Raw genomic sequence first — 27,699 nt, 5'->3', positions numbered from 1 at the left:
CGTGGCTACAAAGTGGCTTCTGATGGACTTATAGTTTTCGAGTAATAGCTAATTGAAATTAAATTGAAATTTTCAGGATTTATTTTCAAAGGCTCACCCTTGCTCTAAATCAAGTCCAATCGGAATTCGCATCGGAGATATAAAAACTATAAATGATTATCTACAAATTGTATATCAATTTTCGGTTATAATGACATTAAAAGGGATTAAATGGCGTTTAAAAGTTGAGTGTTTCGTCCGAAATTGCACTGCAGCCGACTAAAAGAGCAACTGCGCCACCAGCGAGGAAGACTAGGCCTGCCGCGTATAATAATTTAGGGGTAATTTATCTTTATATATAAACATGAATTGCTGTTCGTTAGTCTCGCTAAAACTAAAACGGATGGACCGATTTGGCTAATTTTGGTCTTGAATTATTTGTGGAAGTCCAGAGAAGGTTTAAAAGGTGAATAGGTATGAAAGTTGTTAACTATCTTTCAGATTATGTTTATGTAGATTGATAAATTTTAATTTTTGTCACAAATTAAATTTCTGACCAAAACCATAATATTTGACATTTGACAATCAACTATGGATTCCTTTTGTTTGTTTTAAGTTTATTTTATACAAAAGTAAGGTCTTTTATTTATCGATTGAGGCAGTACGATGTCTGCCGGGTCAGCTAGTGTGTAATAAAATAAAATTATGCAACAATGAATCTTATTTTTATATAGCTTTTACCATAGATCACAATAAATATCTTAATAAATAATAATATTATCTATGCAGAGAATAATTATAATATTTATATTAATAAAATGTCACGAAAAAGTATAGCCTATTTAAGTAAACCACAAACTATACTCGCAGCACGCTCGGCGCAAAAGCCTAGCTATCCCCGCCGGTGACGTAGTTCCCTCACCGCATCAACTTCTATGCGGACGAAACGGTCAACTTTCACACGCTATTTAAACCTTTTTAATGTCATTATAACGAAAAATTTAAATTTGTAGATAATCATTTAAGTTTCCTTTCCTCAGTTGCGAATTACGATTGGACTTGATTTAGAGCAAGGGTGAGCCTTTGAAAATAAGTCCTTAAAATTTCAATTCAATTTCAGTTAGCTATTACTCGAATACTATAAGTTCATCGAAATCCATTTTGCAGTCGCATAATAAATACATTTATAGCTCTTATCTCTACAAAAATAGAAGCTAAAACTTCAAAATTGAAAAAGTTGAATTTTTAGAAAAAAAAATGTTTTTTTTCAGTTTTTTGCATTTTTCTTGACCAAAAAGCTCAAATTAAATTCGTTTACGATCTATTTTGAAGATACTTTAATTTTCTACAACTTTCGTATTGTAATCTTAACCCACAATTTTCGACGTGGATCGGAAAACGAAATTTTTTGCATTTTCTGCAGTTTTTTTGTCGCCATTTTGTTTTGACAAATAATTGAGTGTTATAATTTACTACCTTTTGTTCCCTGGATCGTTTCCTACCATCCTGCATAATTTGTTTCCTGTCATTTATTATCACAAAAATTACTACTTTAAATGTTCTATTCCGTGGCCTACCTATACAGGAAAATGCTAGTCTTGACGACAGGCTCAAACCTGGAGCAGTAGTGGGAAAACAAGCATTGCCTTGTCAATATTGGTCAAAAGTTTGACCCATCTTTAAATGCTAAGGCCAGGCACATTAGCGTTTCACCAAATTTGGTCCAATACTGGGGCAGCCAAGCATATCATTGATTCATTAATACTGGTCCAAAGTTCGGCCAACCTTTAAGTGCCAAGATTAGGTACATTACCGTTTCGCTCAGTTTGGTTTACTACCGAGAAGCCAAGCATTGGCTTGTAGATACTGGTCAAAGTTCGGTCAATTTATAAGTATCAAGGCTAGATTTATTAATGTTTCGCCAAGTTTGGCCCAATATTGGGCCGCTATGTAAGGGTTTGAAAATACTGATCCAAAGTTTGGTCAATCTTCAAATTGAGGCTAGGTGTAATAACATTTCGCCAAGTTTGATCCACTAAGCAGCCAAGCATTCGTCTGTCGATATTATTATTAACGTTTCGCTAAGTTTAACACAATAAAACTATATCTAACTCCTCCTTGCTAGATGCTAATACTGCTGTATCTGCAAATCTAAGCGTACTAATCTTTGGCCCCTGTATACCTATTCCTATAGTTATACTGTCTTTAATGATGTTGACCGCGTCTTCTATGTGTAGATTAATAAGTAGCGGTGACAATGTGCATCCTTGTCTAACTCCCTTCCTAATATTTACTTCTCTACGTTGCAGCCCCAACTCTATAACTGCCTGTTGCTTTTTATACAAACTAAGTATCACTTCTATCTTTCTAACTCATCCCTATTTTTTTAAATATATTTAACGTCTTGTCCCAACTAACATGGTCAAAGACTTTTTCTAAATCTACAAATCCTATATACGCATTCTTTTTTTTTCTATCGTTTTCTCTATTGTTACCCGTAAAGCTAGAATGGCCTCCCGCGTTCCTCTATTGTTTCTAAACCCAAATTGATCTTCCCCTAATAGTTCTTCCACCCTTTTTTCCATTTTCCTCTCTACAATTCTAGTTAAGATTTTTAACGCATGATTATTCTAAATGTCTCGCATCTATCCGCGTCTCTCCTTTTAGGTATGGTTTCTACCACGTCACGTTTATAATGCTCTGAGACTTTCCCCGTCTCGTAAATGTGAATAACTCGCCTTAAACATACGATCTATAACCTCTTACCCTGCATGTTTTAGAATTTCCCCCTGTATCCCATCTACACCTAGCGCCTCATTATTGTTTAAGTTTTTTAATTCTACATCGACCTCCTCTCATTATGGGATAACCTAGCTCATCTATCTCCACGCAATCTTCCTTCATTAATATATCTCTTAAATCATGGCCTGCGTATAGGTTCTCTAAATAATCTTCCCATGTATCTGCCTTTTCCTCATTTTCTGTCAAAACGACCCCTGCCTTGTTTCATATATTATTACAACTGTACCCTACATCTCTAAAATTCCTTTTAGTTATATCATAAGCCTCATCGGTTTTACCTACTTCAAATAATGATAGTGATTACACAAAATTTAATCTAGTTTTAGTATAAATATAAAAACGAAATCGAAAAAATATTTGTGGCAATTACTGTTAACCAAAAGAACTGAAATCTGTGCATCCTAATAGCATTGTAACGTTAAATAATTAAAAAAAATAAATATTTTGTACTTTGGCATTATAAATATCCTTGAATTTTTTCAGATTTTTAAAGTTAGTGGAACATGGAACGAAAAAACGTATTTTTTGAAGTTCTTTTTTTTTTGCCTCAATCATAGACAAAATTAAATGTAATTAACATTTTTGGTGATTTTCTGAAGCAATGGAAGGTGGAACACGAAATGAAGAATTTATATAAGTTATTTGTACAGAACAATAACACAGCCACACAAAAACAAATTCTGATTGTAAGTTTTTAAGATCGCTGAAATAAAATCCGAGATCAATTTAACTCCAACATGTCAGGATTGGGCATAACATCCAAAATCTACTAAAACTGGTAATCATGATAATCCCAAACTATTTTAAATTTAAAATCTGTAGCCAATCGATTTTTTCACTAAATGTATAACCTTAGGATTCTTCAAACCCCATAACCCTAAATCCCCGTAATCAAAATACTGGAACGGATCAATCTCTCACCGTGAAACTATTCGTGGCGTAAATTTCATAATTTTTTATTTAATTAATTAATTTTTCACCCGATGATTTTAAATTTTTCTTCATTTCCTGCCTCATTCGTAAGTCACCTCCTTTGATCGAATTTATTTAAACGAGTATTTCTTTAACGGTTATTTATTTACACAATTACACTAACTAGTCACTTCTTATTTATCACACACTGTAATTATCAATTCTTACTTTTTGGTCACTACATTTACATATATTACTCAGTATTCACTTGTTATTTATTTTACTGACCAGTTATCACCCAGAGGCTTATTTATATTGCCATCGAAATCTCCGGAGTAGTCTTCATTTTTCTGGAAAGTTCTAGAACTTTATTTTTTATGTGGCATATTTGTAATTCACGAATAATTTATCATTTTAGGCGTCTTTAATACAAAAGTTGCTGACTACTATTAATTGTACGTAGCTCACATTGATTACATCGTATTTACCATCAATATTTGGATTTTATCGCATACGTGCTTGTACGTAACAGTATGTAACTAAAACGCGTACTTGTTAAATTTACTTATAGATATTTTTAAACAATAAAAATTTTCAAGGCGTGTCCTACGTTACCACAAATTTATTTCCTTCCTTATTCCATGCACAACATGTTAACACATCATCAGGAGAATGTGACACCTTAAGACACTTCTCTGTTTCAACATTCCACAACCAAACTTCTGGACTTTCCTCTGGTCCACATGCAATTAAATGGATAGAATCAGGATTCCATGCCAGGTAAGCAGCACCTAAGAAATAATAGAATGTAGTTTGCGGCGTTAGTAAAGTAGTTTATTAAATTCAATATAGTTTTTAGTACTTTATTATTCGAATATGTAAATTATGCTACTATAATGTTTATGAAAGCGACAGAAGGAAGAACTATTTTGGCGTATATTGTTAGAACAATTAAAAGAAATACTAAATGATAGTGGAGTTGTAGCACTTTTAATAATAAGTCATCTTAACAAAGTCCGATGGAAAAACAAGAATTATGCGTCAGTTAAAACTAATGGCTTCAGAACGGAAACTTTCGTAGTTGATTCAGGAGATACCAAACAGCATCGCCACCACGGTTATCAACGAGCCTTCGCTACCGATTACGCCTGAACCAAGCAGCATCGCCACCACGCAATTTTAAATGAAACGAGGAAAACGTGCCGGCCGACGCCTTCGCTGCTCCGAAGAAAGTCAGACGCCATATTCGACACCCCCAACGCCTCCACTCCAGCCAGCCCGACCACAGAAGGTTTTGGAAGAGTTGTTCATAGTATTGGCCTGGACCTACCAACCCCTCCTAGGTGTGTCCGCTAACGTAGCCGTATACGTCGAACTCCGGGAAGCGCACTAAAAGTGTACGTGTGTACCGCGTTATTTATAGACCGTTATTCTATGCCTTTCTGTGGTTTCCCGTAATAAAATTTAACTTTTGTTTGTCATTTTTTGTCCTTTCTAAACCATTTCGGTGACCACGGGGAAACGCTGCTTTCGTTACGTGTGGGTTGCATTTCAGTAATATCAGTCAAAGCTGGTGCGGATGTAGAAAATCCCGAGTTAGCCGTTCCACGTTCATCAAAATTGCATTTTCCCTAACAATAGCTGTAGGATTGTTGATGTTGAAAATTCGGACACATAGGTCAGATCACATCCTACAATTTTCGGTTTTATCAATGTTAATCGTAGATTATATCTCGAAGTCTCGACAGCGACTGGGTCGAGATATAATCTACGTTCACGTTGTCAACGCAGGACTACCACTGAGGATGTCAGCCGTAGTACCTAACGAAACGTCTGGATACAATAGTTCACTTAGACCACGGCCCTAAAGCTCGAATCTTCATTCTACTATCAGTAATTTTCCTGTTAAATTTCACATTTTAGATAAAACTAATTTAAAAGTAGATAGTATCTTGGATTCAGAATTTTTTTCAAGAAATAACATACAAATTGATTATTATAATAAACATTTGTTATTTCCAAATAACATAAACCAAATAACGATAAAGTTTTATGTCACATTCAAATAAAATCTAGATGCGAACAAATAATTAAGATTCCAGTTAATGCAAAAATATAGAGAATATTTGTTTTCAAAACTGGGTTTAGATAGATTCATTTTGTCATAGAACGTCACATTTTCTGACAATGTAGGTATCTATGTTAAACAAGTTATCATCTTAAAAGAAAAAATACTAAAAAAAATTTTAATTTATAATTGCGTGTAACAAAACATTTTTTTTTATTTAAAATACGTTCATTAGTAAGCACTAAACACATTGCTTTTTCCCAGTGAAACTTCTTTTGGGTACATTTTCGTCTGTAGGAAGCATCTGGAATGTCTCTCTGAAGCGTTTACCATGATTGAGACGCTCCATCTTCTCCGGTATCTTTTTTCCATCTCCTTAATATCTTAGTGAAATCGTTCACCTTGCTCTTCACTCACATCTCCTAAATTTTCTAGAAAGTAGTCGAGGTGGGAATGAAGAAAATGTACTCTTAAACTCATTAGACAACCTAAAGCTTGAAATTCTTTTAACATTCTTTTGACGATTTGTTTATAGTTAGGGTCTTTATTGCCTAAAAATTTCTCTATGACCTCTTTAAAGGCAATACACCCTTCTCTTTGAGGGTCCATCATGATTGCGATGAATTGTGGAAAGCCATAAGCCATTTAATATCTGGTCTAACGAAAACACCTTCCTTCAACTTTACCTCCGAGAGGCCTGGAAATCTTGAAATTAAGTATTTGAAGCAATTTCAATCTCTTAGAAGTGACCTTACAAATTGCTTCATCAATCCTAGCTTTATGTGAAGCGATGGCGGGGAGAACTTTAGGAGGAAGCACCAGTTTCATGCAGGACGTTCTTTTCGCCAACGTTAAACTCCCTCGGAGGTCAACACTTTTTGGTCCAGCGATTTGCTCGGTCTCTACTATCCCATAGACACAAAAAGCAAGCAACGGAATTCCAACCTGGTCTTTATATTTTAATTTGCAAAGAACCAATTTCAAATTCTTGTAGGTTTCCTTGAGGGTGTACGGAATGACCGACATGAATGAAAGCATTTGAAGAATCTATGAAAATATGCCACTGTGCTGGGTCGTATGAGATCTCAAATATATCCATCAAAAATTCAAAACTTGACTTATCATCGAGTTCAGGTATAGCACCATCTTTGTCAGAACTTGGAATATCTATCAAGGTAGCATGGACCTTGGGCACTGGTATTTCAGTCCCATGAGGGAAGGGACGAATAACTGATTGCAGATTAGGGTATGAAATTGACTGCTAGCGTTTTGAATTATACCCTTTCGCATTACACGAACAAAAGTAAAAATCATTACTATGGTTCTTTTGCTAGCACCATACCATACGAATCGCAATTTCGATGATCTGCAACACATCGTTTGCAGACTTTATGAGGTGCCCAAACTTTATCCTGAAGTTCGTAAAATTACGTTGTTGCTTTAATACCATATATTCGCCACAAATATAACACACACACACTTCCGCACAGACGACATTGCAATACATTGAACCAAGATCTATAAAAAAAATGACGAATTAACACGTAATTGTACCGCGCCACTTTCTACACCATCGGGGCGCACACGTTCAGGTTGCAACATGTCTATATTTGCTCATTAAGCTCACACCTAGCGTTATATATTTAGAAAGTACTGATAGCTACGGCTAGGGTTGCCACCTTTTAAGGCTTTACATAAAGTATTTCTCGACTAAAAGGTTAAAAAAAAAGTACTCGGCATAAAAATAAAGTATTTTATTTTTTGTTTTTAAAAACATATTTTTTGTTACACCTAGCAGCCAGTAACAAATTGGTGTCCCTCTTAAATACATTAATAGCCTCTAAACATTGAAAACAAAGATCTAAGTAAACTAAAAGTTCATTTTTAATTAGTTTTAATGAAGCTTTATTCCTGTTGTCCCACCACTTTGCGGTCATAACAGATATACTCTTTCCGTAAATGCTGAAGTGGCCAGAACGGACAGCAAAAGTGACACTTCTTTGAACAGATTTTGGATTTTTTTGAGTATTTCTTTAGTTTTTAGAACATCTAAATACATTGAAATCAGCTGAAAACATCCAGACAGCATCTCTGTTCCAGACCTGTGTAATTTATTTTTAACCGTTATCTGAAAAACTAAAAACACTTACCTATTCGAGATTTGTTATACCTACAGCTACTTTTACACATAGGGACACAAAACTGATGTAACATATTGTTGGGTATTTAGATACAACCTAACTCCTGTATTTGTACATAGTACATAGATGATGATTCGGAAATAAATCTACTTTCTACCTATGCAATGAATCACACTGTAACCACCCGTACCCGAATGCTGTAAAGGTTATAATCATTTGCCGATTTATTTTTCTGGTCAATTTATATATATGTATTCATTATTACTAGTTATTTTTTATCAGTTAAACAGTCTTTTTTTTCGTTTGTTGAATACACAATTTGATTCTTAAATGTTGGCTTAGGTTAATACAAAATCAAAATAGAATTTGATAATTTTAAAGCAATTATTTCTCTACCAATGAGTAAGACAAAGACAATCTAAATATCGTCGATTTTGCAGCTTCAACTAGCTGTCGGCAGTCATCTGGTTTGTACCCTATCACGAGTGAGATCGAGTTATCTGTAGGCAGGTTATAGAGCGTAGAGATCATTTCAGTCGATACTACGAGAAGGTATTTACACTTTAGGTGAAAGAACAGAGAAGTAATTTCGCATCCATTGGTTTGCTTTCGTATGCATAGGCGTAGAAGAAGCATAGAGGGAAGTTCGCGAAGCATGATTCCTACATTGGAAAGGTTAACCAATTGTAGTATAAAAGACCCACAGGATCCATAGTAAAATGAGTCTTCCACCTACCCTTACAAGGATGAGGGAAGTCCACTATAGGGGGTTGTAGAGGTCTACACAAATAAGAAGAAGTGTGAATTGTTTTCACCTTTGGATGTACGATAAACCGAATGCCGTTGGTTCTTGTTATTTGTGTTTTTATCGTTTTTCCTATTGTTATTGGTTTTACTGTTGTTATTGTTATTATGGCCTGCTTTCTTAAATCCACATGTGTTTTTCTTTTGTTTCACTACGAGATTCAATGATTTTTTTATTTGTACTCAATTATTTCAAAGCAGTCGACAATTTGGTTAACAATTCATGTGGGCCCATTCTCCATGTTTAGAGCAGACGTGCGAGAAATCTTCCTTATTCGATCGTTTTTTTCGATTAAATACATAAACAGATTTAAAAGGTTTATTTGTTTACCCGACTTACACCAGTTTTGACGAGTTCGTAACCGACCTGAGTGGACTGTTCACAACACACAGTAACTATATTTTATGCATTTGATTAAAATATATGCAATAATTAATCACTGGTTAATACTAAGTGACGGTTTTTCGAATCTAGGAATAAGCTGTCGAATCATTACTATTAGTTAGTGATCATAACCTATGGGTCTGCCGTATATCGGTAAAGAAGTACTTGATATCGGTATTACGGGAATGATCTCAAAGCATTTTCGTCTCGCTATTTCGGAAATTTCAGCTCGAAGCGACAGGACAATAACTAATGACATTATTTATACCGTATTCATAAGTTACTCCTATTAAAGTTAACATGTGGAATAACTGCTTCGTTCAAGCTTTGCAAATATAAAGTAATAGTTGAAATCAGTTGCTCGAAATTCTTATCCACAACGCGTTACGAACATGAAAATCAAGGGCAACCTAAACCAACAACAATCTAAATGTTTATCTGGAAAAACGAAAACCAAACGAAAAAAGTCGAGATACCTTTTATCGTATAAGTCGTTCACGTACTTTTACTTTATTTTTTTTTTTGACATTTTGCCCCACTTGGATTTTAATGGCATGCTGTTATGTGACATATAAACAAATATTGTATATTCCTTTAAAGTGGTCATTCAATTAGAACTTATAGAAATTAAACGATAAAAATTTTATTTGAATTCTTCTAATATTTTTATCTAGGCTTAATCTATCGGAAACTCTAGAGTGCACCATGACACTTGCTTTTGATTTTATTTCCTAGTTTTAGAAATTACTTAGATATAGCACTTTTTTTTTAAATATCTCCACGACTAACCAAAATAAAGGGATAATAATCTTTTACCTCAACTACTTTATATCACTACCTATATACAGGGTGTTCCACCTAAGGCAGTTTCGTCCATAACTATTTTCTATTTTATTATACATTTAATAAAAAACTATTTTTGTAAAAATAGTCCGGAATCATAAACTGCGTATACAGAAAATATTTTAAGTCATACAGGGTGCTCCAGTTCTTCTACACGCTAGCTAACTTTGTTATTTTAAATAGAATACCCTGTACATTTTTGGATTCTTTGTTTAATTTTAGGTCTATTTTATCAGCACTTCCCTCTATCTATATAGTAGTTTTTCAGATATTCAACTGTCAGAAAAACACGATTTCAGCTGTTTGGAGAGAGATATTTAAGACCAAATAGTGATGTCCCGACTAGTCCACTTTCGTAGTCGGCGACTATTCGGCAAAGAGCGCCGACTATCCGGCTTCTTACTTTGTATGTATTTCTCAATAAAATGAATATAGGAGAATTTACATTAAATAAGAACCTTGATTGTTAATTAATATTTTTATATTAGTATGAGTGTCACACATTTTAGACATTTATAAAACAAAATTACTAATTTTATTTAAAACTAGTAACTTAATCTTCCGTCAGGCGCAAGTTACATTCGGACATTACAGCGCGCAACTAATCTCTTAGATTAAAAATAATGTTTCTTTCTGTCATGAAAAAAAAATGTTTTCAAATAAAATACACTACTTTTACACGATGATTTTTTTAAAAGAACAATAAGATAATAAAAAATATATAACTAACCCATTTTTAAATAGAATAACTGGTAAATACGAAGTAGTCGTTTAAAAAGAGTTAAAACAAATTGTTCTAACTTTCTAATCACTATTGTAATTGTCAACCACATTGAAAACAAAGTCGCAACATTTGTCACAAACCATATTTGCGTGCTCTAAACAAAAAAATACATGCATACACTTTTTATATGCATATTTGGAGTATCTAACTCTCTGCATTGCCTCTGAAGTTGTTGTATACACAGCTCGTGAGATAAAGTTTTCGAACATACTTATATGATTTATAACCGTACATAACCTAATCGAATCAAATTTGTGACAACAAAAATTTCAACTCTTTCTAGTTTTTTACTACTTAGCTACTTATATTAAAAGTAAATTATGATGTAAAAAGACTAAAGTTTCTACCCTATCTGGCTGCAATTTCTGATAGGTTTTCAGGTGAAGTATTACTTCAGACACCGACAGCAACTTCTGGTACATACGTATTGGACAAGCTAGTGATCTCATAAATTTAGTTCTTGCTACAAATCATGAAGTTCTGATTGAGTTTGATCAGACTGGTTAAAATGTGTGACAATTCGTCTCGATTTTACAAGTATTTGTGTCATAGTATCATGTTTCAAAGCAGTATTGATTGCCAGTTGTAGAGTATGTATGAAACAAGGTACTCTCTTAAAAAACTGAATTGCCGATTGGTTTCGTCACATTTCTGCCGTTGTCTCGCACAACGCCACACAATTTTGATAGGATCTATATCCCACAAAGTTGGAATTTCTTCTAAACAGTTTTTTATATTATTGGCAGTATATGCTTCAGGGAAATGTTTCATTTGCAATACTGCGTGATGATATTTGAAACTATCATCAAGCCAGTGAGCTGTAAAACTCAAAAAACTCTCTTTATTATTTATATTTGTCCACATGTCGATAGTGACTGAAATTGGAGTTTCACTCAGCAGTCCTCTTGGTATTTCAGTTTTAGTAGACTATTCGTGAAGTTGAGGAACGATATTTTCTGTGAAATACTTTCTGCCCAGTATGTTATATTTTGGTTTAACTTTTCTCATCAAATTTCTAAAGCCAGTATTTTCAACAACTGACAACAGCTGATTATCAAGTGGAATCATCTCACCTATCGCAATAATGATGTCTCTTGATCATGTCTTCATGTGACCATTGTACAGCAAAACTAACTTCAACATTTTGCTGGTTTTTTTTTGACATAAAGTGACCTCTGACGACACTGAACCTGACGGAAAAGGCACTGTTGTAGATAGTTCTAATTGGATTTGCGGCCAGGAAGAATCGTCTGTGGTCGAACAATTGAACAGAACCTAACTGAAGCACCAGGGTTGGATGTCGGTATTTGATATGATTGTTCATACTCGTAATATTTACTGTTTCTCCTTGCCCACTACGAGAAATTATCATTTGGCACTGCTTACACAGGTGAATCATTGTCTAATTGGTCAAAAACAATCAATACACGAGACTATCTTTTTGACATGATTAAATTGAAATTAAGTTAGTAGAATGAAGATTCGGGCTATAGGGCCGTGATCTAAGTGAACTATTCTGTCCAGACGTTTCGTCAGCTACTGCGGCTGACATCCTCAGTGGTAGTGCTGCCCAGTCGCTGTCGAGACTTCGAGATATAATCTACGTTCACGTTGTCAACGCAGCACTACCACTGAGGATGTCAGCAGTAGCTGACGAAACGTCTGGACAGAATAGTTTACTTAGACCACGGCCCTATAGCCCGAATCTTCATTCTACTATGGATTCCGGCCGTGAAAGCCTTGTTCTTATATTGAAATGAAGTTGTTTTATATTAATGAACAATAACAGTATTGTCTTTATTTTTTACACAAAACACCGCTCTGCCCTGAAAAATCGATTTTTTCTGGAAAACTGTCAGAGCTAAAGATGTAAAACCTTGTACCAGTAGTTTAATTTCGCATTTTTAATATGGGTCATTCCGTTTGAAAAAAAAAGTTATTCATCTTGTAAGATTGTCAAAAATAGGTTTCGATTTTGTCCATAGCAAAAAATAAAAATGGTAATTCATGCTAAAACGAACTGTCTAAATCACAAGTTTTTAGTTTTTATGGTTTAAATGTAATTTGGCCTCATTGAAAAAGCTGAAATCATTTTTTTTTTTTTCAAAAACAGTTAAATATCTCAAAAACTAGTAGAGATAAGCATAAGAGACTATTAACAAAGTCGACCTAAAATTAAACAAACCAAAAATGTAAAAATATATAGGGTGTTCCATTTAAAAAAACCAAGTTAGGTAGCGCCCAGAAGAAATGGAACACCCTATAAGACTGAAAATATTTTCACCATATGATTCCGGACCATATTATTTATAAAAACAGTTTTTTTATTAATGTATAACAGAACTATGGACGAAACGAAATGGAACACCTTGTATACATACGTTCCTACTGGATGCCACTTCGTCATGAATGTATGGCTAAACCCTTTTGGTTATAGGCAGACTATTACGATTATCGCACACGCATGTTATAATTAAAGATCTTATATTTTTTTTTAACGAGCACAAGGCTCTCAAATACATAACGTTTTACAACGGCTGCAGACGAACGCTCTCCTACATACAACTTAAATATATATCAAAAATAAAGTATAATTTTATTTCAAATAAAATACAATATTTCAAATAACCAGTCATTCCATCCGAATAACAAAATCGATAGAAGGAAATTGAAGAAAATAATTCTTAATATATCTACTTATACGAATGTACTATTCAGTGTTGAATAAAATATCACGCAATCCGATAGATTCCTCCTTAATCAATATACTGCAGAGAAAAAGATTACTATCAACCGATTCGCGCAATTCCTTCATATTCCTCAGACCATACGATATTGTTCTGTCACTAAAAACATTCTCAAATTGTGGACAGTCAATGAAGATTCTCCTAATCTTAAATACAAACATATTGTCATAATAGAGCCTTCTATTAACTAATCTAGGGATATTAAATCGTGACATCGCTAGAGAATAATCGTGATCAAAGTAATGCATAGGATTACTATACTTGTACATTAATATTCTCAACAATCTACTCTGAATTTTTTCAATAACTTTGCTATCAACCTCCGTATTTATTTATTTAAAATATTTTTCCGCTGTATGGATCATTTTTAAACTAATATTTACCGTTAACTCTAGTATCACATATTTGACAAAAATCTTACGATTGCGATCCATCCATAGCAATTTCGATAAATTGCTTATTACTTGATATTTTTTTATTAGTTTGGTATGCGAGCTAATGACATAATATAAGCTGCGCCGTAGATTTAGTGTATCAAGTAGATACTTTTGTCAATAGTGCCGGATCCTGCGCTTTGGGAGGACCTCGTACCTCTGCATAAAAATCTAAGCTAGATATATGATTCACCGTTCAATAGAAAGACGTATTTATGGCAATAAATTGAGCGTCAGTAACGCCACATGCATTAGACCTACAAACATAGATCTTAGCTGCTAGTCGTATAATTCAACAATTCTGAATAGTTTTCTCTTAGTTACCAAAGAATGTAATTATTGGATATTTAATGTTATGGTATATGTCTACCACTATTAACATCAGACGTTTCTTCAACATTCAATTTATTTTATGATTCTTTTGATCTGAGTCATCTAGATATTAAATTTGTTTTCTATATATTTTTAAACATACCATATGAATGGCCCTCCAATGTTTTTTTCAAGGAAATGGTGCACGTCTCTGGATATACATTCCATATAATCACGTTGGTATCTTTAGAACATGTAGCAAGTTTAGTGCCATCCGGTGAAAATTGACAAAACCAAACTTCGTCACAATGGTCGTTTAGAATCTAAAATAAGTCCTAAACTAAATAGAATAATAACCGCAACATTTTTTTAAAAAACACTATATAATAAATGTCATTATTAAAACCTAAATCAAATCGCAATGTGAAAATAACCCTTTGTAATTTTGTCTAGACTTTGTATTCAAAATATTAAAAGTTTAAGTTACTACTATAAGGCAAAAATTTTAAATTAGAACTTACTTGTACAGTATGGGTAGGAAATGAATCTTTAGCACAGCAATGATCCGTTAACAAAGAGGCAGTGTTGAGTCTTATATCTAACGAAGTATTATGGTGTTTACAGCGAAGAGCTTGAAGCTCTAACGCTTGATGTAAAAGGGAAAGTAATCTATTTGGTGGCAGCATGACACTTGCAGGTAAAAACGTTTGAAGCCTATCCATTAAACACTTTCGAGAATTCGGTCCTTTTCCTTCCCTAAAATAAAAAAAATAGGATAAAAAAACACTTTCAATATTATCTTCAGGTGAAGCATATTCATAGGTGGCTTTCTTATAGTAAACTTTAGCGTGACGAGCTTCCACTTCCCACGCCAAATTTCCCGTTCTATCCAAACCTTTTATACAATAATAAAAATAATACATTGTAACGAGTTTTCTTGTATGTCCATTTATTTGTAAAAATATGGTTAAATTCGTGTGTATATATATATGTAAATTTATTTAATACAGCAACTGACCATATGCAGTTATTTACTTACAATTGGTTATTATATCACTACAACGACCTCACTTTCGCGCATATCAGCTGCCTTGAATCGATGGATGATTTCCTGAAACTTCCCGTTTCGTTTGTTGCGCCACTAGTAGCCGCTAGATGATCAAAATATCCATTCCAGTATATCAAAATAGAAACTCATACCATACGTATTATACGAGGGTGGATTGATAAGTTTCCGGCCTAACCAAGAGATGACGCCACTAGGCCTACCTTGAGGTGACATTCTATAGTACCATCCTTGGATAGCTTGTAGCTATAGTTTCAGCCCGATCTCCTTGCTAGTGTAGGTTTGACAGCACGCTGAACAAGACGCCTCTGTGGTTTTCGTAAAAATGGAAAAGCAGGAAAATCGTGCTGTCATCAAATACTTTTATTTGAAGGGGTTAACGCCGAAGGAAATTAAAAAAGAGATGGACTCAACACTGGGGACATCCTCCCCGTCATATTCAACCGTTAAGCAGTGGGTTTCCGAGTTTAAAAAGGGTCGTGTGAGCACCTCTGATGGGCCTCGCTCAGGACGCCCCGTTGAGGTCACAACTCCAGATATGATCGAAAAAATTCATCAAATAGTGCTGGGAGACCGCAGATTGAAAGTGCGTGAGATAGCTGAGACCTGTAAGATGTCATATGAACGTGTGCAACATATTTTGCACCAACATTTGCATATGGAAAAGCTCTGTGCAAGATGGGTGCCGCGTTTGCTAACAGTCGACCAAAAATTGATTCGAAAAAACATTTCTACCGCAAATTTGTCATTGTATAAGCGTAATCCAAGCGAATTTTTGCGTCGATTCGTAACCGTTGACGAAACGTGGGTCCACCACTACACTCCTGAAACCAAAGAACAGTCTAAACAGTGGATTGGACCAGGGGAACCAACTCCAAAGAAGGCAAAAACAATTTTTTCGGCGAACAAGGTTATGGCTACTGTTTTTGGGATGCAAGAGGTATTATATACATTGATTACCTTGCAAAGGGTAATACTATCACTGGTCAATACTACGCAGACTTATTGCAACGTTTGAGCCACGAGGTGAAAATTAAACGACCTCATCTGGCGAAGAAAAAAATCTTGTTTCATCACGATAACGCACCAGCGCACACGTCAATCGTTGCGACGGCTAAAATCAACGATCTAAAGTTTGAATTGATGCCGCACCCTCCTTACTCTCCAGACCTAGCCCCGAGTGACTATTTTCTGTTCCCTAATCTCAAAAAATGGCTTGGCGGTAAGAGATTTGCGGACAATGAAGAAGTAATCGAAGCTGTAAATGGTTATTTTGAGGAGCTTGACGAATCAGTCTATAGAGATGGCATTAATAGACTGGAACACCGCTATGAGAAATGTATCAGCCTTGGAGGAGATTATGTTGAGAAATAAAAAAAAAAAATTTTTAAAAACCTTGTTTTTCTTGGTCAGGCCGGAAACTTATCAATCCACCCTCGTATATAAACATATTTCGTACCACCTAGTCTAGCACATATAACCTACATTCGATCCTTGACATTTTAAAGATAGTCAGTAGTTGCTAGCTTAGTTGCACCAAAGAGTCCCATTGGATAAGTTTCCTCTTAAGATAAGTAATACAGCTCTGGTAGGTGGCCACTTCTCCCTAAAGACTGCACAGATCTCACGGCCCATATCCAAATCTTTGGTCACACAGTGACGAACAAATCCCCCCCCCCCCACCAGTACAAGTATATCGTGGGGTCCTTCAGAAGTTACTCCAAATCTGCCTTAGATATAGATTACTCATACTGACGATCCAAAGAACGACTCCGCATAATCCTAATGCAAGCGTCTTTACAATTATCACCGCCGTGTGGGGCGATTATTCGTTAAATGTTTCATGTTAACTTTCCCAATGCTCCTCTAATTCCGTGGATTGTATTACCATACTACCCATCCGTTTTTGTGGTAATTAGGGGTGAGTCTTCTTTTTAATTATTTAATTAAGCAACTATTTAATTTGTAGATACCTGATTGTTCGGCAGTTGCGGATTTACTTTTATTATTTTCTATAAGTTGGCATACTTTGTTGTTATGATACACCCTGTACATCTGTTGTAGATGTTAGATATAAATATTTATCGTAAAAACACTGAACTTTACATCATATTGTCATCGGTCCACTACTTCCTGCTAGATCCATTCACCAACCAAAAACCGATATTTATTACCGATATATGAATTTATTTTGAGGAAATCAACCAATAATTATTATCTAAAATACTTGCATAGTAGCTTTTGTATAAGCGCGAGTATGCCTAAATGCAGGTGATTCTTCAAACATTTATGTACGAATATACCATTATGTTAAATGAAAACGCGACCGATTGAATTGAATGAAAACTGTTCATAGTGAAAATGAAAAACTAATAGTGCCTATTTCAGAAAATCATCTTTTGAAAGAAAACTAAATTGAAAACACATTCCCAAATGTAGAAGTTGCATTGAGGATCGCTTTAACCATGATGGTAACTAACTGCAGTGTGGAACGCTCCTTTTCCGAATTGAAAATAAAAAATGAATCAACAAGTATGTTTGAGTAGTATTTTTCCNTGTCAAAATACGTAAGTGTTCGGTGGTATTTTTCCTTTTTCTATATATTATTATTTAATTCATAAATGTAGTAGTAAGCAAAATTGAACATCATATTTATTTTTTAATATTCGATTTTTTTCCCGTTTCATTTTTGAAGCAAACAGAAACACGTTCTTTAAGCTAAGCAAAAATAGCATTTTTTACCTGATTTGACCATCTGAACCCTCAACGACAAAGATTTTAAGAATTTTACCCTCATTAGAAATTTTTGTTATCATAGCAAAGAAGAAAGTCGGAGTACCAGTTTTTAGCAGTTAGTTAGTACTTTTTATAGAGTTACTAAGCTGTCTCACCGAGACAGTACCAACCAATTCTTTTACAGCTAAGGTCATCGTTTGTATATAGTTTTGTATATATTTTATTCATTAATTAATGATCATGCGATGTTTTCTTCCCGGCTTTTTTTAAAATTAGCCTAAGCCTATGAACTACAATTAGTGATCATCTTTAGTTAGAGACATAACAATCGGAAATTATTTAAGTGGACCAATTTCCCATTAAGTTTACACTTTTAATAACTTACTAAAAAACAAAATATGTTAGATCGTTGGTGTAGAAATTGCTTTTTATTTTTGTAATGGACTGTTTATTGCACAATTTTGTGTTACACTTGTTTAGCAATTAGTACAAGGTCGTTTTTATAAGGTGCCTAATTGACACTACTCTTACTTATATCGGGAGGCTGGACATTTGCTCATTAATACATATGGAGGTGCTTACTGATAATAATATAAACAGCAACAATGAAGTTTTAACTACAAGAATGAAAATTTAACAAAGTACAATGTTTCAAGAAAGTCTACTACTTTACCTCTAATGTCCATAGACACAGACTTTGAACAACTGATTGACGATCGATTTTGCTTATCTCAAAACTAGAGGGGCATTTTTTTAACATACGATTTAAGCACTAACTTATGAATTCTAAAAGAGGTACCTTTTTGAATTATATTACAATTATCCATTCATTTATCGTGATTATTAAAAAATAAAAGTAATTGCTGAATAAATATAGCATTTATCTTGTCTGCTCTTTTTGGTTGTTTTAACAAAATAGTTTTAATAAGTACATAAAGAAAAACTAAATATTGGAGTACACTATAAATCGTTAGGATTTTTAGAAAATAGGAAATCCTAACTAATATTATAAATGCGAATTTCGTTTGTTTGTTTGGTATCATTTCACACCTTAACTACTCAACCGAACATATTTTGTACAGACATTTTCAGGGGTACAGAAAAGGACACAGAGTACTCTTTATCCAGAAAGATACACTGTTCCCGGGGAATTGAAAAATTACTTTTATACGGTCGTCGATGATTTTTGACACATATTTAGAACATCAACGCGAGTGAAGTCGCGGGTATTATTGTGGTTTTCTTAAAAGAAATACATTGTCCCTTAGTCTCGCTGCTGTACTCACCAAGTAATTTCTATTGTATCTGTAGTTGAAACCCCACAAAACTCTGCACTTATTTAAAAAATCTCTGTATGCAAACTAACACATTAATACAGATATATCGGGATGAATATAAATGCTAAATGTAAGAAATATACTAAAATGAAAGGCTAAGTAAAATTCATACTGAAGACATACATGTATAAGAAATTAAAACATTGATACCATATAAATGTTTATAACAAGTAATCATATAATAGATATTCTTTTTTTTTTCGTTCCGTTCATGAGCAAAGTTTGTCCATCAGGGGCAAGAAAGGTTTAACTTAACAAGTTGTAGCGTTGGAAGGAGAAGAGGGAGTTTAGCAAATTATGGACTCGTTTAAATTAGAACAAGACATTCATATTCATTGGTTAATTTACTTACTTCAAAACCAGTTTTTAAAATTTTCATCCTTGATTCAGTTTAGTGACTCTACATTAGGGACATTTATAATATTTTTCACGACAATATTTAGGTAAAAAGGCGTCTAACGCCAAAAATCAAGTAAATTTCACAAATTAAAAAAAATCTAACAATTAGTTAATTTTAACAATTTTAAATACGCCATATTGATACTTGATTACTTAAGTATCTAAATTGTAATGTTGAGCCTTAGTAACTGCCGTACTAGTTGAAATTAAAAATAATTAAAATTAAGGGTGACGGTAGGTAAATTCTTATGAACAAAATGATGGGCAAATGTAGTTACATTTACTAACATCTCAAATTTACGCCAACACTCTTGACTTCATCAGGAGATCGACGTTGTAAGTTAATATTTGAAAGGCATAGTTAAATTAACTGTAAACTCATGAGGAGATAATTATATAGATATGTAAAATAACACTTAAATCATCATAATTAAGTTGAAAATTGAAAACAAAATGGTGAAGGTATGGATATTGTTATGATGGTTTTTAAGTGTTATTTTACATATATAATTTATTATCTCCTCACGAGTTTACAGTTAATTTAACTATGCCTTTCAATAGTAATTTACAACATTGATCTCCTGATGAAGCCAAGAATGTTGGCGAAAATTTGAGAGCATAATAAATGTAAGTACATTAGCCTTCCGTTTTGTTCACAAAAATTTACCTACCTACACTCTCGATTTTAATTATATTTATATCTAAATAGTCTTACCAATTTGTACGAGACCGTAATTCCTCTGTATTTGAACACATCATATAACTGGATAATTGATGCACCCGAGAAGTATTATGTTGAAGTGGAGTTAATTCATTTCTTAAAACATGAAGCGCATCAAGCACTCTTCCGTCTTCCAAATATTCAAGATACTTTTGTTCCAACAGAAGAAACTTCATTTCCTATAAATAAAAAAGTTATATATAGTCAGATATGAGCTATTTGTAGTTTTAAAGACTACCAAAAAAATTAATTATTTATTTACATCTACTCCTAGCTTCTAAAAATTTACGGAGTGTACTAAAAGAACAAATTTACCAAATTGTTCGATAAACAAAACCATTTTACGCGAAATAATAATAACAGCACGTATTGACAATATAGTTATTTACATGAGACAGTGTTTCAACAATAAAACGGTAAGCAATGAATGCAAGTCGATTATTATAAGGGTAAAAATTGTGTAAGGGTGTAAGAGAAATAAGTACCGTGCTTACAAGAGGCAATAGAGCACTATAAGACATGAAAATTAAGTAATGTTTATATGTCCGAAAGTTCACCGCTGTAGTAACGAAATCCCCGATTTCAAAGAAGACAATTCGTAAAATAGTACACCTGAAATAGCAGGGAACATTGCCTCCTCTCACATAACAATGTGGCAAAAAAAAAGCCGTTGCTACATTCTTATCATTTGCAGCGAGTACAAGCCTTATTGCTTGAAACAGATTTTCAGCCGCGAGTGAATTTCGGTGAATCGGTGGTTTCGAAAGAAAAGTACAATAATCATTGTTGGCAAAGAATTCGCATGTTTCGCGATTTCAAAAACTGCTTTCGTTAAATGTGTGGTGCGAAATTTTTGGAGTATTAATTGACTTTTTTTGTAATTTTACTCTTTTTCTATTTCATTTATGTTCTTAGTAGAAGTTGAGGTGTAATTTACGTAGTTCTACGTGCTATCAGCGATGAAGAAATGTTCTTATTTAACGTATCTCTCCAATTGACGACGTCTATCTGTGACAAAAGGAGTGGCAAGCGGCAGTAGGTAATTGTCCCATTAATTCCGCATGGTTTTAAGTATACTTTTGATCAAAATTCAGATTTCTCGATCAGGACATGCAAAGAGTTTTCTACATCAATAAATCTAAAAATTATCCGACTTGGTCCATAGATGTAATTTTTTACAACTCCATAAAGATGCTTCTTTACCTGAAGATAAAATTTAAAATTTTCATATAAGTGGGATACCGACGATTGATGGGAAATATATGAGTAGTTACCGGAAGATGTAAATCCTAGTAAATTGGTAAAATGTTTAACTAAAACAAAAGAAACTCAAGCTTATTGTTTTTTAGTGCAAACTTCAACGCTCTCGATAGAAATGTGACCTTACTTTAACTTTTAATTTTTGTAGAACTAAATCAAGTTCATCAGTAACTTTTGCGCTCGCTGCTCTCGCGTATTCTAACCTACACTGTTGTTTTCAAGTAAAGAAGTTAAGTGAAAATTGTGAAAAGAGTTGACTACAAAACATGAATAATTTAAATATAATTATTGATGTAGGTTTACAAGTCAAACAAGAAGTCGAACGCGAACTGCAAAAGTAAATAATTAATTGTTGACTAGATTATTCTAAAGAGCTTCTGGGCTTTTCTGTAGTGGTCGAATTCTGATTGCAGACCTTTCGCCATGCTTAATAGATCTTCAGTGCTTCACGATATAAGATCGGCGCCCGAATGTCAATGAAAGCTGCATACAAGTTCCCATAATTTTGTTTGAATGCAATTTCGATCTTTGTAGTGATGGTAAAAATGTAGTACTCACAACCATTGAATCGATGAAGCTTTCAAGTAATGTAACTCCATATTTAAAAATAAAATAAAACACACTTGGAGTTTACAAATAATTTATTATAACCACTATAATTATTTCGACACACTGTGCCTTCTTCAGGTGTGTTTTATTTTACTCACAACCATCTTCCTTGCCTGAATCTCACTTGACATTACCAAAATATCCCATTTTCTACAATCTATTATTAAGTAAAGCAGCGAAGATCTTCAATATCGCATTTGCCAAGATTATCCCTCTATATTTTATAGGACTGGTTAAGTCTCCCTTTTTGTATAAGAGAATTTGGTATTTCAGTATTCTCTAGTATTCTATAAACAAATTAAACAAATTTGTCATAAATAAAATCCAGTTAGTGGAAAAATTCTTATAAAAGATGTTTTGAATTCCGTCCGGACTGTATTGTTTTTAATCCTACGAAGCACAATATTTAGTTCATCTATATTTATATTTTGGTTGAGATAGGGTGTCAGTCGTCCATAAACATTTTACTATCCACTAATCTCAAAGGAAAAGTTCGTTGTAAAAGGTCTTTATTTGTATTAAACTCAATTCTGCCCTTATTTGCTGTTTGGGTATAACTTTTTTAACTGTTTTCCAAAAGTGGTGCTGTGTCGAACGTTACTTCTCTCTAAGATCTGTATGATATTCCCGTTTTGCTTGCTTTACTGTTTCTTTATATAGCTTTCATGCTTCTACATATTGGTTCCGTAAGAATTGATCACCTCTAGAATTGACCCATTTTCTGAAGAGTCTGCTCGTATCTTTCTTTGATTTCACTCAGTCTTGTGAATACCAATTCTTGTTTTTTAGTCTATACTTCTTTATTATTTGGTGACTTCTAAGCATTCCTGAAACTTTGGTAACTATTGATAAGTGATCTGACATACCCATGTCGATCATTTCTAGATCCATTAGAACTTTCAGGCCCCGTATGTCCGTCCAGCCCAAATCCATGGTACTTACTCCCTTCTTATGTACGTATAACTACCTGCGGGGTCTGATTTACATTTAAGCAGAAAAGTCCTATTTGTTTGAATTATTCGCATAATAAATTTCCGATCTTATTGACCATTTTGTCTATCTTCTTTCTATTAGCCTTAAAATTCGTTGAATCCGTTACCAGTTGCTAATTTACACTCTTTATTATAGAGAACTTTCGTGTATAACCAATAATATTTTAACCACAGGTTCCGAGTGACATTTGGAACATAAAATGTTATAGCAATTTTGACCTTAGAAACCAAAACTACAAATAAAAAATTATAATAATTTTAACGCCGAGCAAGAGTTCCAGTGGGCAGATAACATGAGTAATAGGTATTGCTTGTAAAAATTCTACCGTTACTAATGTACTTATTTTTAATAACTACATTCTTAATGTACAATTTTTTGCCAAAGCTTTGGATAGTGTTGACATTTCACTTTGTTGTCTAAACTAAAGAACTTTGGTAAACGATATGATCTTTTGAACTGGCTGGCATCTTACTTAACTAATCGTTGGCAATCTATCAAGTTTGAGTCCGAATTTTTTGCAATAACACCTAAGGCGCACTGGGACTCTCATTTAGGCCTTATCTTATTTAAACTTTTTATTAATAACTTATCCGAGTCCTTTGAATATATTTAAATATTTATGTTGGCTATATAGTTTCCAATGTTGTATGCGGTTGAGTAGACTATTAATTGATTAAATTAAATAGTCTAAATTGATTAAATATTAGTATGGATAAGAGCTACATACGTTACTTCTTTTGCTCGGTTCAGATAGGTGGTTTCATTTGATTGCATGCTCAATGTAGTTCTGAGCAAGATGAATGAGACCTCTAGTCCAGGCGTTACCTGTACGTCTTATTTCTCATTTGTGAGATATATTACAATTGTCACATTTGGACTTACAGGACTTTGGGATTTATATGTACCAATGTAGGTCTATATCTCATTAGTTCCTTCAGGTTATGTACAGATCTGTTATCTAAAGATGCTAAATATACTTAAAAATGTAGGGATGAGTTACAGAGATAGAAGAGTGACACTTAGTTTGTATAAAGAGCAACAGGCAGTTATAGAGATGTAGCAACAATGTAGAGAATAAATATTAGGAAGGAAGTCAGACGAGGATGCACACTGTCATCGCTGCTTTTTAATCTATACATCAAAGACACAATAACACCATTAAAGACAGTACAACTATAGGAATAGATATACAGAAGAACTGACGACCTTATAATGATAATAACATCCTGCCCTTCGGGATGCAAACGCCTTCTTTCTTTTTTCTATCGTTTTCTCTATTGTTACCCGTAAAGCTAGAATTGCTTCCCTCGTTCCTCCATTTCTTCTAAACCCAAATTGATCTTCCCCTAATAGTTCTTCCGCCCTTTTTTCCGTCCTCCTCTGTACAATTCTAGTTAAGATTTTTGACGCATGGGAAGTTAAGCTAATTGTTCTAAATGTCTCGCACCTATCCGCGCCCCTCTTTTTAGGTAATGTTACTACCACGTTCCGTTTATTATCCTCTGGGACTTTCCCCGTCTCGTAAATGTGACTAAGTAACTTAAATTTACGATCTCTAACCTCTTGTCCTGCATGTTTTAGAATTTCCCCCTGTATCCCATCCACACCTGGCGCCTTATCATTCTTTAAATTTTTTAATGCTACATCGAACTCTTCTCTTATTATGGGATCACCTAGCTCATCTATCTATACACTATCTTCCTTTTCTAATATATCTCCTACTTCATTGCCTGCGTATAGGTTCTCTAAATATTCTTTCCACCTATCTGCCTTTTCCTCATTATCTATCAAAATGACCCCTACCTCGTTTCTTATATTACTACTGTATCCTCCATCTCTAAAATTCCTTTTAATTATACTATAAGCCTCATCTGTTTTACTTTTCTTCTACTTCTTTACACATCTCATCAATCCACTGTTCCTTAGCTGCCCTACACGTCCTAATTATTTCCCACTTTATAACCTTATACCTTTTTTGCCCTTCTTCGTCTGTCCTGTTTTTGTATTTCCGCCATTCTTCTAATAATCCTAAAATCTCATTTGTTATCCAGGGTTTCCTACTTTCGTTTAGTTTAAGACCTAGTATATCTGTAGCTGCTGACTTTAGGCACGTTTTAATGCAGTTCCATTCTGTCTCTATGTCCCCGTCATTCGTTTCTCCCGCCGCTTTTAGTATTTCGTCTGTCCTTTTACCTAGCCTATCACGCGGTTCGTTATATTTTAGCTTTTCTAGTCGAGACGTCTCCTACCTTCCCCCTTTTTCAGAATTTTCAATTTAAGATTGGTCTTCATAACTACTAAGTTATGATCGCTATCTATATCTGCTCCTGGATAACTCCTACAGTCCTTCACTTGATTTTTAAATCTTTGCCTAGCAAGTATGTAATCTAACTGATATCTCCCTAAATCACCTGGCATTTTCCACGTATAGCGGCTCCTAACGTGATGGTTAAATAAAGAATCCGTGACGGTTAAGTTATGTTTATCGCAAAATTCTATCAGCCTATCTCCCCTATCATTTCTATTGCCTAATCCAAAAGAACCTGCTATTACATCGTCTTTACCTTCACCTATTACTGCATTGAAGTCTCCTAAAACTATTAGGTTTTCCTGCCCATTCACTAAACTTAACAAGTTTTCTATATCTGCATAAACAGCTTCTACGTCTTCATCACTGTAAGATGATGTAGACATGTAGACCTGCACTAATACCGTTTTTACAGGCTTCCGAGTTTAATTTAACCATAACCATCCTATCGCTTCTTTATAAATAACTTTCTACAATCTGCCCTACTTTCCAACGCATTACAATTCCTACCCCCGAATTACCTTCTACCGATTCTGTATGTATTACCCTAAAGTCTCCAGCTTCGGGCCAACGGACTTCACTAGTGCCTACTATATCTAATTCTAATCTATCCATCTCCACTTTTAAATTTTCTAATTTCCCTACTTGCCTCATTGTCCTATCAATATATTAATAACAATAAGTAACAAAGCTAAAGCTAGTAAAAATGTACAGGAGAAAAGTAGTATACTAAAATACAATTACTCCGACTCAATTATGTTATTTTATTTATCACCTGAAAATAACAACTCTGTCAATATACAGGGTGCCCAATTAGTGCGATATCTCTTTACAGGATGATATTAGATTATTAAAATATCTTTGCATATTACAGAGGATGCTCATTAAATGCGGTATGAGGTAAAAGTTTGTACATTTTGTATATTTTAATACATTTTTGAATTTCTTTAAAATACTTTTTGGTAAGCATTCTATGCCAAACTTAACCGTTTTATAGAAATTTAATATTACTTNGGGGTAAAATAGCTTTTCTATTTTTATTCAACTATCAGCGATTTTTTTTTAAAAACGGTTGAATTTTGGGACAAGTAATGCTTACGAAAAAGTATGTAGAATTCTCAAAGAAATTCAAAAATGTAATAAAATATACAAAGTTTTATCTCATACCGCATTTAATGAACAACCTCTATATGCAAAAATATTTTTAGGTTATGCATCTTAAAGCATCGAGCAACTTTGAGTTTATTATTTTTTTTCTAATAACATTAGCAGTATATTTAATTCATAATAGACAAATTTGATCAACTAAACTAATAGGAAGCCTGAACCTGCATGCACCTTTAGGCAACCGATATAGCAAATCCCTAAAAATTCACACTATTCATCAGCCGCCCTGAGAGGAGAAGACACCATCGTGTTAGTGTATAGAATATAGAAGCAACAATAGAGGAACAAAGAAAATCTATAATGGCAATTATGGTAAAAATGAAATCAGGACAAGAAATGAAGGCAAGACAAAGAGAAATGAAAGAGAATATGGAAGCAGTACAAGATAATATAAAAATAGGACAATTACATATTAAAACAGACGTAAAGAATGTTTAGAAAGCAATAAATATGAGAATGGAGGAAAAGATAAATGACATTAGACGGGAACTCAAGCTGCAAAAAATGATAGAAGAAATAAGAGAATAAATTGAAAAGCTAAAACCCACTACTGCAAAAGCTGATGATTCCGGTGCAAGACCATCAAAAATTACATCTCCCACTTTTGAAGGAATGATCTCGTGCTCTGATTAGCTAAGGCAGTTTGGAGCAGCAGCAGAGGCAAATGCCTGAATCAATTCCGAGAAACCAACAGCACTAATAATTGCTTTACGAGGGGAAGCGCTGGATATACTCCAAGGAGTGCCCGAGTCCTTAACAATACAACTTTCACCATCTTGTCAGCCGCCTGGACAAGAGGTACGGCGGTAAACATCTACAACAGGTACATCAGACGCAAATAAAATTCCGCAAGCAATGAAGATTACAGTCGACGTGGCAGGACCATTCCCAA

General features: G+C 34.0%; 1 protein-coding gene across 2 annotated transcripts in view; it reads right to left on the bottom strand.

The window, feature by feature from the left end:
* The window catches only part of LOC108738436 (WD repeat-containing protein 26), a 64,258-nt gene that overhangs the window by 7,348 nt on the left and 29,211 nt on the right, over positions 1–27,699 (bottom strand). For both annotated transcript variants that reach the window (XM_018471840.1, XM_018471841.1), the window contains exons 3-6: positions 20,465–20,649; positions 14,733–14,967; positions 14,375–14,534; positions 4,309–4,484 (exon numbers count right to left, since the gene is read on the bottom strand). In XM_018471840.1, the coding sequence (XP_018327342.1) occupies positions 4,309–4,484; positions 14,375–14,534; positions 14,733–14,967; positions 20,465–20,649 (756 nt within the window). The remainder of the gene's footprint in view (positions 1–4,308; positions 4,485–14,374; positions 14,535–14,732; positions 14,968–20,464; positions 20,650–27,699) is intronic.

Source organism: Agrilus planipennis, unplaced genomic scaffold, assembly GCF_000699045.2.
Source record: "Agrilus planipennis isolate EAB-ADULT unplaced genomic scaffold, Apla_2.0 scaffold211, whole genome shotgun sequence".
In the NCBI taxonomy this organism is placed as follows: Eukaryota; Metazoa; Arthropoda; class Insecta; order Coleoptera; family Buprestidae; genus Agrilus; species Agrilus planipennis.
Note: the sequence above shows the minus strand (reverse complement) of the source record. Positions and strands in the feature narration are given on the sequence as shown.